The sequence below is a fragment of the Mytilus edulis genome, chromosome 2, assembly GCF_963676685.1.
Source record: "Mytilus edulis chromosome 2, xbMytEdul2.2, whole genome shotgun sequence".
In the NCBI taxonomy this organism is placed as follows: Eukaryota; Metazoa; Mollusca; class Bivalvia; order Mytilida; family Mytilidae; genus Mytilus; species Mytilus edulis.
In genome coordinates, this window is record NC_092345.1 from 104573919 (window position 1) to 104592212 (window position 18294).

Consider the following 18294-nt stretch of genomic DNA (forward strand, 5'->3'; position numbering starts at 1 on the left):
TGTAAAAGTTTACAGACGACGGACGACGGACGCAGGACGACGGACGCCAAGTGATGCGAAAAGCTCACTTGACCTTTCAGGTCAGGTGAGCTAAAAAATATAGGTCAACGATGAGTAACAAAAGATATTTCAATTTGAATGCCAAAAAATGTCATTTTTGCACCAAAGGGAGATAATTTGGAGCTTTTTTCAATGATATTCACATTTTAACAGTCATCTGGGGCCAACAGGAATTGATTTTTTGGAATGATTTTTGTACCATATGATAAAGTAACAGCTAATAAAGGTAATAAATAAAATTTGTAATGAAAAATAAATGTTTAATTTTTTTCTGAAATTTTTATACCCTCAAGCCTCCTCCTTAATGCACCATCAACTTTAATGACAATAATAAAACTAATACTATGTACCACTACTAGGGGATGTTTAACGACCTTGACTGGCTATTATGCCCTCCCATGGTCGGTATGTGAAATTATAAAATACATAATTTAAAATCCTACAATCATCACAGTGTCACATGCTTTACTCTCAGCCATACTATCCTTATCAGCAGGATTTTATATTTATCATACTGATATGAAATCCTTTTTTTTAAGCCTGGCCAAAACTAAAAACAATGTGTTTTAAAGGAACCATTTTGACTCTTAAAAGTTTGTTGACAATAACTATTAATTTCATAATTTCTAAAACTTCAAAACAAATTAAACATTTAAGATACATTGAGATAGAGAAAGCTGGTTACAAGTTCTTGACTTATGGTTCTAATCGCTCAAACACCCAACCATCTTCTCCTATATGGGTTAATTTTTCATCAACTTTTTCTCCAGTTGCTAGTCTTCTGAAACATATTCTGTCATGAAGTCTAGTTGTTTGTCCTTGCCAAAACTCAAACAGATCTGGAGTTACTAGGTATCCACCCCTGTAGAAATAATATATAAATTAACATCTATCTGATGTATTAATCTCCCACCCCTGTCTAAAACATTATATAAACAACTATACTGAAAGTAATGCATGGTAATTCATAGTCCCCTACCAGTTTGAAAATTTATTGTACTGGAACATAATGCTAACTTGATCTATAAGAAATGCATGTCTGACATAAAAAAAAATATAATATACTCCTGGTGTCTGTGAAGAGTCTATTTATAATTAATTTGGTATGGTAAAAACTGGCTTGAACATTGATATATAATCAGAAATGAGACTAAGGTATAATATCTGGGTAACTTACCAGCAGTCAGGTTTGGGTATTATCTTATCTTCATCTTTATACGTTTCTGATAAGGATTTGAATCTATCACTTATTGTCTGCAAAACATTTATTCAAAATATTAATCATCAAAATATTGTTTACAATAGCATTCATTTATTCCAATTTTAGCTCAGCATATAACAAGATTACTACAGCATAGTGAAACATTCCCAGCACTATATAAATCAGGAGTCGATTTCACAAAAAAAACTTGCGACTAAGATTGGTCCTAAGTCATGAACAAATCAGTATACTTATGATCAATGTTAGTCGTAAGTTTTTTTGTGAAATTGAGTCCAGGAATCACCTGTCATTTAGGTATGATAAACAAAATATGACAAAAGTCCATAACTACAAACAAAATGGTCAAATCAAAAAGATGGTACAATCTGGTGAATTGTACATGATAGCAAACAATCCTACCAAGTATAAGAACCTACTCTCAATTGGTCTCAGAGGTGAAACTCTGACAATACTAAAAAAAAAAAATCTGTCCCGAAACTCCCTTTAAGGTGTATTCTTTACAGAAAATAAATCAAATTGGTCCAAAAAAATAGGGGGTCACAGACCATTTAAGCTCAAAATTTTACTTTTAAACAGGTATGCAAAAGGGACCATTTTTCAATCAAATGATAGGGAAAATAGAGGTGTTGACATAATTCTATCGGAATATAAAAAAAAAACATTCTATGACACTTGGTCCAAAACTGTAATATAAAAAGCTGGAAATATAGCTACAAAGAATGGGCAAATAAAAAACATAGGTCACCGATAAGTATAAAACATATTTTGCCTTAAAACCCAAATTTTGGCAGAAAAATGGTGAAAATGGGTTAAATGTCATTTTGAGCCTTTCACAGATACACATTATAACAAAAATATTCTTTTAGTCACATAACTACAATAATTTAACATTTCTAATCGATCAAAATATTTTTAAAATATAATATCGAACTTACAACACATACTTTCGTGTGCATTGTAATTCATGCGTGAAATTATGCGCAGTTGAATAGTCCCGATCCACCTTAATATGGTGGGATCAAAATGACAGTAGAATATGATCAACTACCCAATACTTCAATAAATGGTAAAAAACCCTTTACTCCATTTCTAAAACTAGTCAAATAAAAAAAAGTGCTAAGTATAAGTGCTTTCTGTCAAATGGTTATAAAGGAATTTCTTTCACAAGTTGTTGTTACATTACTCCAACAAATAGTCAAAGTCCCATAACACCTGTAAAATTGGTCAAATAAAAATATTGGTACTATACATGTATGTTCAACTACACATGATGGCAAACAATCCTTCCTAATACAAAATTCAGGTGCCATTGTTTCAATACCAAAATCTAATGGTTGAAGTCCATAATTCCTGTAAAATTTGGTTCATTCATGCATTGATCAGTGGTTAAAAGAAAGTACCGTGTTTGCAAGTAAGATGAAGAATATTTTGTTTTGTTATTTACCTTTCTGCTATCTACAATACTGCCCTGGTTACTACTTAAAGCACCAAGCTGACTTGGTCTTGGTCGGGAATTGAAATATTCTTCAGATTTTTCTTTAGACAATCTGGACACTGACCCTTCAACTCTTATCTGTTTAAAAAAGTGTGAAAAATTAAACCTACAGGAGGATAAATAACACAAACGGAACTATCTTTAAATGTGTTGAAATTTATTAATATAAGAGTACGTGTCAATAATCAGATTATAAAGTGACTGCAAAGTTTTTGTTATCACAACTTACATCCATTTTTATAGTGCATATATTCTTTAAGCAACATTATTACAGTACTCATCATGCTCATAGAACTGTGAAAACCAGTTGATTCATTGTTACATTACAGCAATGTGATTTTATATATATATAGGAAGATGTTTACATGTATATACACCTAATTTACTAAAGGAGTGAACAATTAGATTGACAAGAGACACAAGAAGACCAAGATATATATAAGCATGTTTCCTTCTATAATTATTTAATACAAACTTCTGCAATAATTTCATGTAAAATTAAAATAATTATATCAAACTTTGTAAACTTTTCTACAACAGCTTATACTTACACTTCTTTTCAATTGTTCCCAATAAAACATGCAAGAACATCTGGGGTTTTCTTCCTGAATCGAAATGTAACATTTAGACATGTACAATGTAGTTTCCATTTACAACAGCATTACAAAAATCTCTTGTTTGTATGTTAAAGCTTTCTTTAACTTAAACTTAAAACTTCATTTCTGTCTCAAGAAAATAAAAATGAAATACACAGATAAAAAGTTATGTGAATTGCAGTGTGGTAAGAAAAAGCATACCAGCTCTGACTAAGAATGTAGCAGAAAGACATACCAACTCTGACTAAGACTGCAGCATTAAGACATACCAGCTCTGACTAAGAATGTTGCAGCAAGACATACCAGCTCTGACTAAGAATGTTGCAGCAAGACATACCAGCTCTGACTAGGAATGTAGCAGTAAGACATACCAGCTCTGACTAAGAATGTAGCAGTAAGACATACCAGCTCTGACTAAGAATATAGGAGTAAGACATACCAGATCTGACTAAGAATATAGCAGTAATACATACATTTGTACCAGCTCTGACTAAGAGTGTAGTAGTAAGATATACCAGCATTGACTAAGAATGTAGCAGTAAGACATACCAGCTCTGACTAAGAATGTAACAGTTAGACATACCAGCTCTGACTAAGAGTGTAGCAGTAAAACATACCAGCTCTGACTAAGAATGTAACAGTAAGACATACCAGCTCTGACTAAGAGTGTAGCAGTAATACACACAAGCTCTGACTAAGAATGTAGCAGTAATACATTTAAGCTCTGACTAAGAGTGTAACAGTAAGACAAACCAGCTCTGACTAAGAATGTAGCAGTAAGACATACCAGCTCTGACTAAGAATATAGGAGTAAGACATACCAGCTCTGACTAAGAATGTAACAGTTAGACATACCAGCTCTGACTAAGAGTGTAGCAGTAAAACATACCAGCTCTGACTAAGAATGTAACAGTAAGACATACCAACTCTGACTAAGACTGCAGCATTAAGACATACCAGCTCTGACTAAGAATGTTGCAGCAAGACATACCAGCTCTGACTAAGAATGTTGCAGCAAGACATACCAGCTCTGACTAGGAATGTAGCAGTAAGACATACCAGCTCTGACTAAGAATGTAGCAGTAAGACATACCAGCTCTGACTAAGAATATAGGAGTAAGACATACCAGATCTGACTAAGAATATAGCAGTAATACATACATTTGTACCAGCTCTGACTAAGAGTGTAGTAGTAAGATATACCAGCATTGACTAAGAATGTAGCAGTAAGACATACCAGCTCTGACTAAGAATGTAACAGTTAGACATACCAGCTCTGACTAAGAGTGTAGCAGTAAAACATACCAGCTCTGACTAAGAATGTAACAGTAAGACATACCAGCTCTGACTAAGAGTGTAGCAGTAATACACACAAGCTCTGACTAAGAATGTAGCAGTAATACATTTAAGCTCTGACTAAGAGTGTAACAGTAAGACAAACCAGCTCTGACTAAGAATGTAGCAGTAAGACATACCAGCTCTGACTAAGAATATAGGAGTAAGACATACCAGCTCTGACTAAGAATGTAACAGTTAGACATACCAGCTCTGACTAAGAGTGTAGCAGTAAAACATACCAGCTCTGACTAAGAATGTAACAGTAAGACATACCAGCTCTGACTAAGAGTGTAGCAGAAATACACACAAGCTCTGACTAAGAATGTAGCAATAATACATTTAAGCTTTGACTAAGAGTGTAACAGTAAGACAAACCAGCTCTGACTAAGAATGTAGCAGTAATACATACCAGCTCTGACTAAGAGTGTAGCAGTAAAACATACCAGCTCTGACTAAGAATGTAACAGTAAGACATACCAGCTCTGACTAAGAGTGTTAGTGTAAGACATACCAGCTCTGACTAAGAGTGTAGCAGTAAGACATACCAGTTCTGACTAAGAATGTTGCAGTAAGACATATCAGCTCTGACTAAGAGTGTAGCAGTAAGACATACCAGCTCTGAATAAGAGTGTTGCAGTAAGACATACCAGCTCTGACTAAGAGTGTAGCAGTAAGACATACCAGCTCTGACTAAGAATGTAGCAGTAAGACATACCAGCTCTGACTAAGAGTGTAGCAGTAAGACATACCAGCTCTGACTAAGAATGTAGCAGTAAGACATACTAGCTCCGACTAAGAGTGTAGCAGTAGGACATACCAGCTCTGACTAAGACTATTGCAGTAAGACATACCAGCTCTGACTAAGAGTATAGCAGTAAGACATGCCAGCTCTGACTAAGAGTGTAGCAGTAAGACATACCAGCTCTGACTAAGAATGTAGCAGTAAGACATACCAGCTCTGACTAAGAATGTAGCAGTAGGACATACCAGCTCTGACTAAGACTATAGCAGTAAGACATACCAGCTCTGACTAAGATTATAGCAGTAAGACATGCCAGCTCTGACTAAGAATGTAGCAGTAAGACATACCAGCTCTGACTTAAAGTATAGCAGTAAGACATAACACCTCTGACTTAGAATATAGAAGTAAGACATACCAGCTATGACTAATAAAGTAGCAGTAAGATAACAAACTCTGACTAAGAATATAGCAGTAAGACATACAAGCTCTGACTAAGAATATAGCAGTAAGACATGCCAGCTCTGACTAAGAATATAGCAGTAAGACATACAAGCTCTGACTAAGAATGTAGCAGTAAGACATACCAGCTCTGACTAAGAATATAGCAGTCAGACAAACCAGCTCTGACTAAGACTATAGCAGTAAGACATACCAGCTCTGACTAAGACTATAGCAGTAAGACATGCCAGCTCTGACTATAAGAATTTAACAGTAAGACATACCAGCTCTGACTAAGAATGTAGTAGTAAGACATACCAGCTCTGACTTATAATGTTGCAGTAATACATACATTTGTACCAGCTCTGACTAAGAATGTAGCAGTAAGACATACCAGTTCTGACTAAGAATGTAGCAGTAAGACATACCAGCTCTGACTAAGACTAAAGCATATGCGTGCAGTAAGACATACTAGCTCTGACTAAGACTTTAGCAGTAAGACATATATTTTCTAGCTCTGAATAAGAGTGTAGCAGTGAGACATACCAGCTCTGTAGCTTTTCTACTGTTGTAGTTAGTATAAAATACAATTCCATTCTTGTCAAAGCCTTTCATAAGTACCATTCTGACAGATGGACTACCATTTCTGCAAAATACAATTATAAGTAAACACCTTATTCAGATGGTGACTAATATACACTAAAAAAATGCTGATATATATTGAGTCTTTGCATGGAAAAGTGTTTATTTTAGTAGGCTGTGAATCAAATCAATAAACAAGGATGTGAAAACTAATGACTGTAAAATTTTGACGTCATATACATGTAAATACAAAATATCTGACGCCACAATGGAAAAGGGATTGTTGAATGATGGTAATAGCTCAAGCAGGACAGATTCTCGAGTCAGCCATGAATAGCTATAAGGTGAATAGTGCCTCTAACCATAATTTGTGTATAAGTAAGGTGACACTACCAAAATTCAATCTTGAACTGTGTTTTGTGGTAATAAGTATTGTGTATAAGTGTCATAACATTTGGTTGAGGCAAACTTAAGTTAGAAAACGGAAACCAAGTTAGGGATAAATGGACATACAGATGGACCTACTTAGTACTAACAAAGCCAAAGGGAGGTACAGACAGACAAGGGTACTATACACCTTATCGTTATTAGCCTTATCGGCCGGCCGACCTGGCCGCTTGAACTTTTGACGCATACAACAATCACTTTTCCATTGTGGCGTCAGATATTTTGTTTTATGACGTCAAAATTTTACGGGAACCTGTGTGATATCCAGTAATGGCGGACAAATAGCGATAAGGTGTATTGCACCCTCCACTACGTCAAGCTGAAGTGCATAAATAAATTCATGTTTACTTTGTTGCTGTTGCCAGTGCCATTGCATTTGCTTCTTCAATATTTGGTTCCAATTTGGCTTCCTCAAACCAGTTCTTAAATTGTAGAAATGGTTCTCTGGAAACAAGGTCGTCAACATCAAAAGCATCCCTATGAGTTCGATATGGAGCACGCATGTCTGAGACACCACTAACCTCTGCCATTGTGCGAGAAAGATAAATAAGCGGATTTGTAAAGTGAGTTAGAAGAATTTGTGGAGATATACCCCTCAACAACGCCAGTTTCATCCAGTTTAGAACGTTACGAAATCATCTGTCAAAGTTGAAGAGAGTAACTTCCCTTGTGAATTTTATTATAAAATATGGGGTCAAGTCAGGGAATAAATTGAACAATAATCCGAACTTCTATTCGAGTTTAAATTTTTTGTCATACTCTGATATTATGTTCCAGCTTAAGTAAAATTATCTGGATTTGCGTAATTACACCTTCCTTTTTTTAGAACATTTAATTTTTCCTTAAAAAAAAATGGAATAAAACATTATGTAGCTATTTTAGTTTGACAGTATAATTTATTTTTATGTAACATATCTTTTTATTAATACGTTAGGGTAAAATTACATTTCTACAGGGCACCGCCCGGTATTTTTATTTATTTGAACGGTATCCATATTATTTAAATTCACCGCCCGGTATCTTAAGAACCGCTCGGTAGCCCATCTTTAGAACCGTTGAGGTACCGCCCGGTATCCCATCTTTAGAACCGTCGAGGTATCGTCCGGTACCCGATCTTTGAAACTGGCAGGGTACCACCCGGTAGCCCATCTTGAGAACCGTCGAGGTACCGCCCGGTATCTACAGAACTGCCCGGTACCCTATCTTTGCATTGACCGTCGGGGTACCGCCTGTAATTATGCGATAGAAAACAGAGGGGGAGCTAGTAAGCTAGATGACTTGAGAATGATATTGTGTTAGTGAATAAGGATTATTGTTCAACTGTTATATTATGTTAAACTGATATTATACATTTAACAGATTGCATTGTGATTTTAATTGAGACTTTGTGTTGTGGTTTGCCAGTTTTTTTTTTGTGGCATTTGAACATGGATTTTACGTAATTTACGCTATACCTCAAAATAACACATCGACATACAAGAATCCATACAAAAAACGACAACGCTACAAATTTAAAGTCTCAATCACCTGTACCCCGTTAAGAAACAAAAACACCTTAGAAAAACGGTAAGCCGGTAAATTATTTTGATTATATCAGTTCAATCCGCTCTGACTTTTATTAACACTTTAGGTATATTCATTTAATGTTACTTTGATATCACAGTTTGCCTCCCTTTTAAGCATGTTGGATGTAGCTTGGAATGCTCAATACGTAAATTATTTATATTAAATAATGTCATAAGACTTATTATCCTTAAGTAAAACGTAAAATCACAAAAACACTGAACTCCGAGGAAAATTCAAAAATAATGTGAAAGAGTGAGAAAAAAATTAAATAAGACACCAAAAAGAAATTGATGAGTAGATTTTAAATATAAATGGATTTCTAATGTATACAAATTACATTATTTATAAAGAAAAAAAACCACTCTGCTATACCATCCCCTCTGTTGAAAAAATGACTTCCACTTCATCAGATAAAATATAAGATATATCCTATTTTCGGTGCCAAATACAGCTGGCATGCATTATGTGTCCGGGGATACATGGACACGGTTTATGGCTTCACCAAAAAGAGTACCAATATAACAACTTTTATATCTGTATATAAACATCCAATAAATAGTGGATACAGTAACCCAGTGCTGTTCCTTTTATAAGACTTAGGATTCAGGCAATGCCTTAACAAGTTTAAAACTTTTGGCCCTTTTCAAAGTGTTGTTTACTGTTATCTGAGAATTGTTGTTAACTGTTCAAGTTTTGCCAAAATCGAGGTGTTGATAACATGTTATGACCCCCTATTGCCCCCTCATCAGAAATGTCTTCGCCTCTCCAGAAAGCATGGCGTCCTCGACATGATGGAAATCTAAAGGTTACTCTCCATAATCTTCATTAGATAATGGTTTTGGAAAGCTCTATTTTTAGTCATCAAAATGTATCATCGACTGCTTGCTGTAGTTACCAGTTAACTTTCCTCAACCAGTCTGGCTGTATCGTGGCCTGTTTGGATATGTCGACGTAGTCCTTGAGATAAGATGTTGGTCTGCATTCTATCTGCGGCCGTTTAACTGATGAATCTGGTAAAGGCAGTGGTGGTTCTTGCAATGTGAGACGTTGTCTATCAGTATTAATAAAGACTGCAAACTTTTATTATATGCAGATGATAGTACCATACTATACTCTCATAAGAACCCAGAAGTTATATCTGAGAAACTGGGTAAGGAACTTGAATCTTGTAGCAAATGGCTGATTGATAATAAATTATCACTTCATTTGGGGAAAACAGAAATTATTCTGTTTGGGTCAAAACGTAAATTATCTAAAATCCGTAACTTCGATGTTACTTGTAATAATCACACAATTTCCTCGCAAAATTGTGTGAAATATTTAGGCCTTAATATAGATAACTCTCTTTCTGGAGAATTTTTTTTAAATAATATTTTTCTAAAGATAAATTCAAGATTGAAGTTCCTATACAGACAGGCAAAATGTTTATACAGCTTTAATTCAATGTCATTTTGACTATGCCTGTTCTGCATGGTATGCTGGTGTCAGCAAAAAATATAAAGATTTACAAGTATTACAAAACAAATGTTACATTTATAAAAAAAAACACTGGATATAGATCAAAGTTGACCATAATGTATTGAATAGTATTGGTTATGTTAATATTGAAAATCGTGTTAAATAATTGAGATTAAACCATGTCCATAATATTTATTATCACCATTGTCCTAATTATATGTATTCAAATTTCATAAAGGTGCGACATTTACATCATCATTTCACACGAAATAGTGAATATAACTTCTCGGTTCCTCCACAGTTAAGAGTCATCAAAAAGACACATTCTATTTTAATGGCATACAAGATTGGAATATGTTGCCAATTAATGTTAAAAAAATAAGGGGGCCAGCTGCATAAAGTGGGATTTTTCTCGCTATGTTGAAGACCAATTGGTGGCCTTCGGCTGTTTTCTGCTCTTTGGTCGGATTGTTGTCTCTTTGAATATTTCAAGGCTTGGCGATCTGGCTGAAATCTTTCACAAATTTTCTATAGTAATCAACAAAGCCGAGAAAATGTCTAACCTCTTCTTGGGATGTTGGTTTTGGCAAGTTCCATTCTTTCTCTAATTTAGCTGGATCAGACTCGATACCGGTCTTGAAGACAATGTGGCCAATATATTTCGCTTTCTCTTGAAGAAAGGCGCATTTCTTAGATGAAAACTACAGTCCACTTTTCTCTGTGGGATTTTCTCGAGACGTTCTAGGTATTCCTAATAGGATTATACAGAGGACATTCACAGATGAACTTAAACAAAAAGAACAACAGCATTTCCTTAAACTTTGGCCTTGACCTTTGAAGTTGAGAATCAAGTTGACGATAACAGTGCTACAGTAGTTAACTGATGTAAACATCACAAACATCAATGGGAAAGAAACTGATGGAATGACATAATATCCAAAAGAAGTGTGCTTGAGAGCTCCAATAGAAGAAGGAAACTGATGGAATGACATAATATCCAAAAAGGAGTGCCCCTGGGAGCTCCAATAGGGAAAAGAAACTGATGGAATGACATGAAATCCAAAAGGAGTGTGCTTGTGAGCTCCAGTAGGGGGAAGAAACTGATGGAATGACATAATATTCAAAAGGAGTGTGCTTGGGAGCTCTAGTAGGGGGAAGAAACTGATGGAATGACATAATATCCAAAAGGAGTGCCCCTGGGAGATCCAATAGATGAAAAAAACTGATGGAATGACATAATATCGAAAAGGAGTGTGCTTGGGAGCTCCAGTAGGGAGAAGAAACTGATGGAATGACATAAAATCCAAGAGGAGTACACCTGTGAGTCCCAAAAGGGTAAAGAAACTGATGGAATGACATAAAATCCAAAAGGAGTGCCTCTGGGAGATCCAATAGGGGGAAGAAACTGAGCGAATGACATACTGTAACACTGCCTCTCGGGTGCTAGAGTCGGACACCAGAGAACACAATGAACATAAAGTAAAGGGATCTTTTTATTGTGTGTATGTATATTAGGATAAAATATTAGGGTCGACGTCTAGTTGCTTTACCGTCGACCAAAACACTCTACCGATATTGATTTTATATTTGTTTTGTTATTACTGTATATTTACTAAATATTCGTGAAATAAAATACATGAAATAGAACAGTTTAGATGCTTTATTATTATTTATAAAAATGCTGGACTGGTAGTGGTACAGCTCTGTTCCTGGCCTAATCCGGTTCCTAGTATGGTTGGTCTTATCTATAACTAACCTAAACAGAGACTTTACTCTGTCACTATCTAAATATTATTAAACTACCAATGTGTAGCGCTAAACTCGATCACATTAAAGTAAATCAACCAGATTCACTAACCCACAGTTTATAATAAGTCTCAATTCCTTAAGACATAATAAATACAATCAACAATCAACAATTCTTTATAGGTAATCACAAAATCGTTCCTACCATAAAGCTTCCGTAATAAATATTAAATACTTGACTTTCTTAAAGTTTGTCACCTAGGAATTTCACCTAACAAAACAAGTTGCACAAAACTATATATTTATTTGCACCAAGCAATATTTACACCAAGGATTTTCACCTAAAACATTATTTGCTCCAAGCAATATATTTACACCCAGGAATTACACCTAAACCATCAATTGCACCAATAAATATTTGCACCAAGGATTTGCTCCCATTTGGCACCTAAAGTTTGCACCAATAAATATTTGCACCAAGGATTTGCTCCCGATTTGGCACCCTCAGCACCGTCACCGGCACCCTTAGCACCGTCACCGGCACCCTAAGCACCGTCACCGACAAGCCTTAGCACCAGCACCGACAACCTTAAACTAAAACAAAGGCAACGTTCAATGCTTGTCTGTATTTCTCAGACATATTCCAGCTTTTATTTAAGTTTGTCACTACCCATTCTTGTCAACCAAACACTCCGTCGTTTCTGTTGTTGTTTTGGTATTTATACTTTCGACTGACCAATGACAGAGCTTGTTACATATTGTTTACCAATCGGCAACCATGGATCATATTAGGGAAACTCCCGTAATGTTGATACTGTTTGTAAACAACGATTGATCTTCATCAATAAAGATGGGTCTCGACTTTAAATTTATTAGTAGATCATTAGAACAGTTTTATTTGAGTTTATTGTATAATAAGGTAACTACCGCGAAAATACGGAATCAGTACGTGAACTAAAAATTCTTAACAAACTAACATATACAAATCTGTCGTATCATGAAAACAGCCAAAATAACAATGACAAGTTTTACACTACTTGTAACATTAGACATCTCACTAACATCTATTGTTTTATCCTCAATAATTTCGAGAAACTATACAGACATAGGTTTACTATAAAAAGGGGGGAATGTCGGCATTACATTGCCCCCACCTTTAAGGATTTGGTCCCCAAATACAGTCGTTTGTAAGGTTTTATTAAAGTAGAACCAATTCATTATATTATTATTCTTAAGATGACGAACATACAAAAAGAAGTACACGAATAAACTCATTCATGTCAACAACCTACACTTAAAGAACTTTTGTACTTTGATTTTTGTCCACTCTGGTTTCAGGTTTTTCCTTTACTTCTGATACTTAGGCTTGCAAACATTGTAAAATGTTTAACCAGCAAAACCATTTGATCATTCATTGCTCCATAAACACTGACCAGAAGTTAGGTCACTCATGTGTCTATCTCTATTGAACAAATCTGTCGTTTCTATCTATCCCTAAATAATTATTACTTTCTTTTTCTCTTAGTTTCCTATACAGCCCTATTTTGTATTACATATACCTATTTCACTTTAAATTATACATTCTGGCTTGCAAATATTGTAAAGATATTTAAGCAAACCCGCTTTTACTAAGCTTTACTCCATAAACATCGACCAATAATCTGGTCACTGGTGTTTATCTCTATTGAGCAAATTTCTCTTTCTATCAATTTATTATTCTTTACTATTTATTTTTCCAGTTTTTGACAACATTATTTGACATTGCCTAGACTATTTCTCTCTTTTATACATGTACTTATATTCGGGCTTGCAAACATTGTAAAGATATTTAAGCAAACCCACTTTTGTCAAGCTTTGCTCCATAGACACTGACCATAAATTAGGTCAAACCTGTGTCTATCTCTTTTGAGCAATCAATTACAACTTTACTATCTGATCTGGAAAATATGACATGTACACGCAGCCTTTCTTTCGAAAGGTGCCTCGTTGTGTACCTCTAGTTATTTTCAGATCAAATGTCTACTACATTCTTATTGATCAATTCTCAAGAATCATACCTTCAAAGTATACATTTGACTGGCCAAGCCAAAATATCTACATATCAGTATTTAACTGAGACATTCTTGTCATGTATTGAGCTTTTATCATCTAGCTCAACTCTACATACTCTTCTATTATTTATTTTTTTTTACATTTTACTCATAATACTAGTTTTGAGAACATTCTCTTGATAGGGCTACCGACTAAGATCGTAATAATATATTTGCATCATGCCGCTAGTGTGCTCAACAATTGTATAAAGCATTACTTACAACCAGAGTTTCTAACCAAATTATCAGTTGACCTTCTATTTTGTTTTTAATTTCTGCATCAGAAATGACCAGTACAGATCAGTATATTCACTTAACGTGTTCATTAGTTCTAAACAAATTATAAAAATAGAGTGTTTAGCGCAACTGCAGTTTTTGCTTTTATTAATCATTTATATATCTATAGAGCGGAACTTCTACAATCTCTGCTACGGAGATTCTACAGCAAGAGGCATTACCTTTGATTTTGAGACAAAGAACAACATCATCTTTAATTATTAAACAATCCTTAGTGAAAGGAAATCAACATCACATCTATACATAAAACATCTGTTTCGGTATAATAATTGTCCAAAACAAATCGGTCTTCACAATAAAAATTTAAATAAACTAGCTCCAACTAAAACGAGCGTGCGAACTTTTAATGCATATATACATGTACATCTATATAGTAGCCAAAACAAAACAACTGTTTTGATGGCACAACACAATATTAAAATAATAGTATTCACAGTGTCGAGAAATCATTCTCGCTCCTGACTGGACATTTGTCCGTTTTCCTAACGACGAAATGCTCCTCTATTGTTAAAATTTCTATTGAAATTATTTTTATTTCCTCTATAATTATTATCTCCTCGGAATTGCTGATCATTTTGATTTTTGATAATAAGTACTTCATTCGTCAAAGATTCAATACTTTGTTTGATTTCATTTATTTCCCGTTTCAGATCAGGCTCTTGAACCGTTTCAATATCGACAATGCGAACATTTCGGCCTTTCCGTATATCAGCAACTCGTAATGCTTCGAGTCTGACAGCAATATGTTCTGCCTCATTTATTGATTTGGGTCCAACCTCCCTTAATCTGAGACGTACTTCTGTCTCAGGTATTGCATCAATAAAAGAATCTAAAGCTAATGTGTCCCTAACCAGTGGAGAGGTACCAGGATAAGCCCTACGTGTCAGTTTCTTAATAGACTGAGCTAATTCAGGCAGACTTTCATTTTTAAATCGTACTCGTGTTTGCAACTCTGCTCTAAACACTTCAGCTCTATTGACTGAACCAAACCTATTCTTAAGAGAGGTGACCAAACTGTCAAAATTGTGTAGTTCCCCATCTGTGATTTCATTAAGTATTGCCCTGGCGTTCCCTGATAAACTGCTTGCCAAAAGCAGTGCTTTTGTTTTTGAGTCCCAAACATTAAGTTCGGCCAACAAATCAAATTGAGTCAAATACTCTTCCAAATCATCAGAGCCGTCATAGATTTGTGGCTTAATCTTACAAGAAATTTCAGATTTTGACCGTCGGACCTCAGAAAAATGACTATTATTCTGATCATCCTTATCATGTCTAACATCGGGTCCCATATTATTATCTATGGAACTTTCATTGCCCCGTCCTAAAATTGGGGTAGACCTAGTGTCAACAGTGTGCTTTTCAAACTTTTCAAACATCTTACTCATATCACTTGAAAAGTCGGAAAAACATCTGTCCATCCGAAGCCTAATTTCTGCCCTAGCTTCGGCCATCATTCTCTCTGTTCTTCTAAAAATTTCAGTACCTTGAGCGTCTATTTCATTTTCATGAATAGTTGCTTCAGCATCACCATGTGTCTCATTCAAGTGTGGGCCAAACGTAACTACGTTTGAATCGTCCATTATTTTCTATCTATGATCTTATATATTCAACTTAATCTGACTCTATAAATTTATCCCACCGCTGCCACCAATTGTAACACTGCCTCTCGGGTGCTAGAGTCGGACACCAGAGAACACAATGAACATAAAGTAAAGGGATCTTTTTATTGTGTGTATGTATATTAGGATAAAATATTAGGGTCGACGTCTAGTTGCTTTACCGTCGACCAAAACACTCTACCGATATTGATTTTATATTTGTTTTGTTATTACTGTATATTTACTAAATATTCGTGAAATAAAATACATGAAATAGAACAGTTTAGATGCTTTATTATTATTTATAAAAATGCTGGACTGGTAGTGGTACAGCTCTGTTCCTGGCCTAGTCCGGTTCCTAGTATGGTTGGTCTTATCTATAACTAACCTAAACAGAGACTTTACTCTGTCACTATCTAAATATTATTAAACTACCAATGTGTAGCGCTAAACTCGATCACATTAAAGTAAATCAACCAGATTCACTAACCCACAGTTTATAATAAGTCTCAATTCCTTAAGACATAATAAATACAATCAACAATCAACAATTCTTTATAGGTAATCACAAAATCGTTCCTACCATAAAGCTTCCGTAATAAATATTAAATACTTGACTTTCTTAAAGTTTGTCACCTAGGAATTTCACCTAACAAAACAAGTTGCACAAAACTATATATTTATTTGCACCAAGCAATATTTACACCAAGGATTTTCACCTAAAACATTATTTGCTCCAAGCAATATATTTACACCCAGGAATTACACCTAAACCATCAATTGCACCAATAAATATTTGCACCAAGGATTTGCTCCCATTTGGCACCTAAAGTTTGCACCAATAAATATTTGCACCAAGGATTTGCTCCCGATTTGGCACCCTCAGCACCGTCACCGGCACCCTTAGCACCGTCACCGGCACCCTAAGCACCGTCACCGACAAGCCTTAGCACCAGCACCGACAACCTTAAACTAAAACAAAGGCAACGTTCAATGCTTGTCTGTATTTCTCAGACATATTCCAGCTTTTATTTAAGTTTGTCACTACCCATTCTTGTCAACCAAACACTCCGTCGTTTCTGTTGTTGTTTTGGTATTTATACTTTCGACTGACCAATGACAGAGCTTGTTACATATTGTTTACCAATCGGCAACCATGGATCATATTAGGGAAACTCCCGTAATGTTGATACTGTTTGTAAACAACGATTGATCTTCATCAATAAAGATGGGTCTCGACTTTAAATTTATTAGTAGATCATTAGAACAGTTTTATTTGAGTTTATTGTATAATAAGGTAACTACCGCGAAAATACGGAATCAGTACGTGAACTAAAAATTCTTAACAAACTAACATATACAAATCTGTCGTATCATGAAAACAGCCAAAATAACAATGACAAGTTTTACACTACTTGTAACATTAGACATCTCACTAACATCTATTGTTTTATCCTCAATAATTTCGAGAAACTATACAGACATAGGTTTACTATAAAAAGGGGGGAATGTCGGCATTACAATACAATCCAAATGGAGTGCCCTGTGAGATCCAATAGGGGAAAGAAACTGATGGAATGACATAAAATCCAAAAGGGGTGCCCCTGGGAGATCCAATAGGTGAAAGAAACTGATGGAATGACATAATATCGAAAAGGAGTGTGCTTGGTAATTAAGAACAATGTCTATTTATTCATACAAGTCTTTAATGTAGAACAATGACCACGGTCATCTGTAATAAAACATAAAACAGTATTAGCAATAATAGGCACAGTTCAGTCCCTAGTTATAAGTAGCAAATGTACATAGGCAATTATAACCCTCTATCTCCCCTTAAGTTTTTGGTTCCTGTAATGTTCCATTAAAAGTGGCAAATACTTGTACACTGTAATATGACAAAGATGATATTCACACTAATCTCTGTTAGTTGAAATGCGAAACGAAAATTCAAAATGTCAATGTCATGATTGTTAATCCATAGTATAATCTGAATGCCAGGCAGGTGGTCTACTAGCACGACTAGATTTACGTTGTGTAGTAAGTTCTGTCGGAGTAATAATCAACGGAGGAGTGTTGGTGGTCGGCTGTGTTCCTTGTTTCTCAAGTGGCGTTTCTGTAAATTCCAAACGACGCGCTCAGGATGTGTGTTATCAACTCTAGGACTTTTGGATGAAGAAAGTCCTGTCTTGGGTGTTTCCAGAATGTGAAGTTTTTGCTCGCTAGGCAAATCTTGTGAATCTGAATACGCACACAATCGCCAGTTGCAAGTTGAGGTAGTCTTTTTGTATGTTCTGATAAGCGTTCGCCCTGTTTGATGTGGCGGTTTCTTAAAGCTTTTCACGGGCATCTAATGTTTCCCTCCAAGTATTGTGAGGAGAATATCTTCCTGGTGGAATCGGAGTGAAATCTCTGATTGGATGACCAAAGACGCACATTGCAGGGGAAAGTTTTGTGTCTGTCAGGTGTATTTCTGTACTGAAGCATGGCCCGTTGGAAGGCATCCGTGTCGAGATCACCTTTAGAACCAGTGTTATCAGCAATCATGCGTTTAACGGTTTTTACTCCAACTTCCGCCCTGCAATTGCTATGATGAAAAGACACTGACGGTAGGCGATGGTG

At 35.4% G+C, this 18294-nt stretch overlaps 2 protein-coding genes across 2 annotated transcripts; both read right to left on the reverse strand.

The window, feature by feature from the left end:
* Positions 1-237: 237 nt before the first annotated feature.
* Positions 238-7603, reverse strand: LOC139513789 (pyridoxine-5'-phosphate oxidase-like). The gene is made up of 6 exons (XM_071302596.1): positions 7269-7603; positions 6438-6537; positions 3329-3382; positions 2727-2855; positions 1238-1314; positions 238-922 (listed from the first exon to the last, which is right to left on the reverse strand). The coding sequence occupies exons 1-6, from the start codon at positions 7532-7534 to the stop codon at positions 757-759; spliced, it is 792 nt and encodes a 263-aa protein (XP_071158697.1). The 5' UTR covers positions 7535-7603; the 3' UTR covers positions 238-756.
* Positions 7604-13416: 5813 nt separating this feature from the next.
* On the reverse strand, positions 13417-17194 carry LOC139513778 (uncharacterized). The gene is made up of 2 exons (XM_071302574.1): positions 16444-17194; positions 13417-16394 (listed from the first exon to the last, which is right to left on the reverse strand). Exon 2 carries the CDS (start codon positions 15655-15657, stop codon positions 14560-14562), a length of 1098 nt encoding a protein of 365 aa, XP_071158675.1. The 5' UTR covers positions 15658-16394; positions 16444-17194; the 3' UTR covers positions 13417-14559.
* Between the last annotated feature and the right edge of the window lie 1100 nt (positions 17195-18294).

Coding starts and splice junctions, on each gene's coding strand:
- LOC139513789 (XM_071302596.1), bottom strand. CDS start 7,534: ATGAAACTGGCGTTGTTGAGGGGTATATCTCCACAAATTCTTCTAACT. Junction 3,383..6,437: donor GTAGAAAAGCTACAGAGCTG/GTATGTCTCACT, acceptor ATTTCGATTCAG/GAAGAAAACCCCAGATGTTC. Junction 1,315..2,726: donor GTATTGTAGATAGCAGAAAG/GTAAATAACAAA, acceptor AATGTTTTGCAG/ACAATAAGTGATAGATTCAA.
- LOC139513778 (XM_071302574.1), bottom strand. CDS start 15,657: ATGGACGATTCAAACGTAGTTACGTTTGGCCCACACTTGAATGAGACA.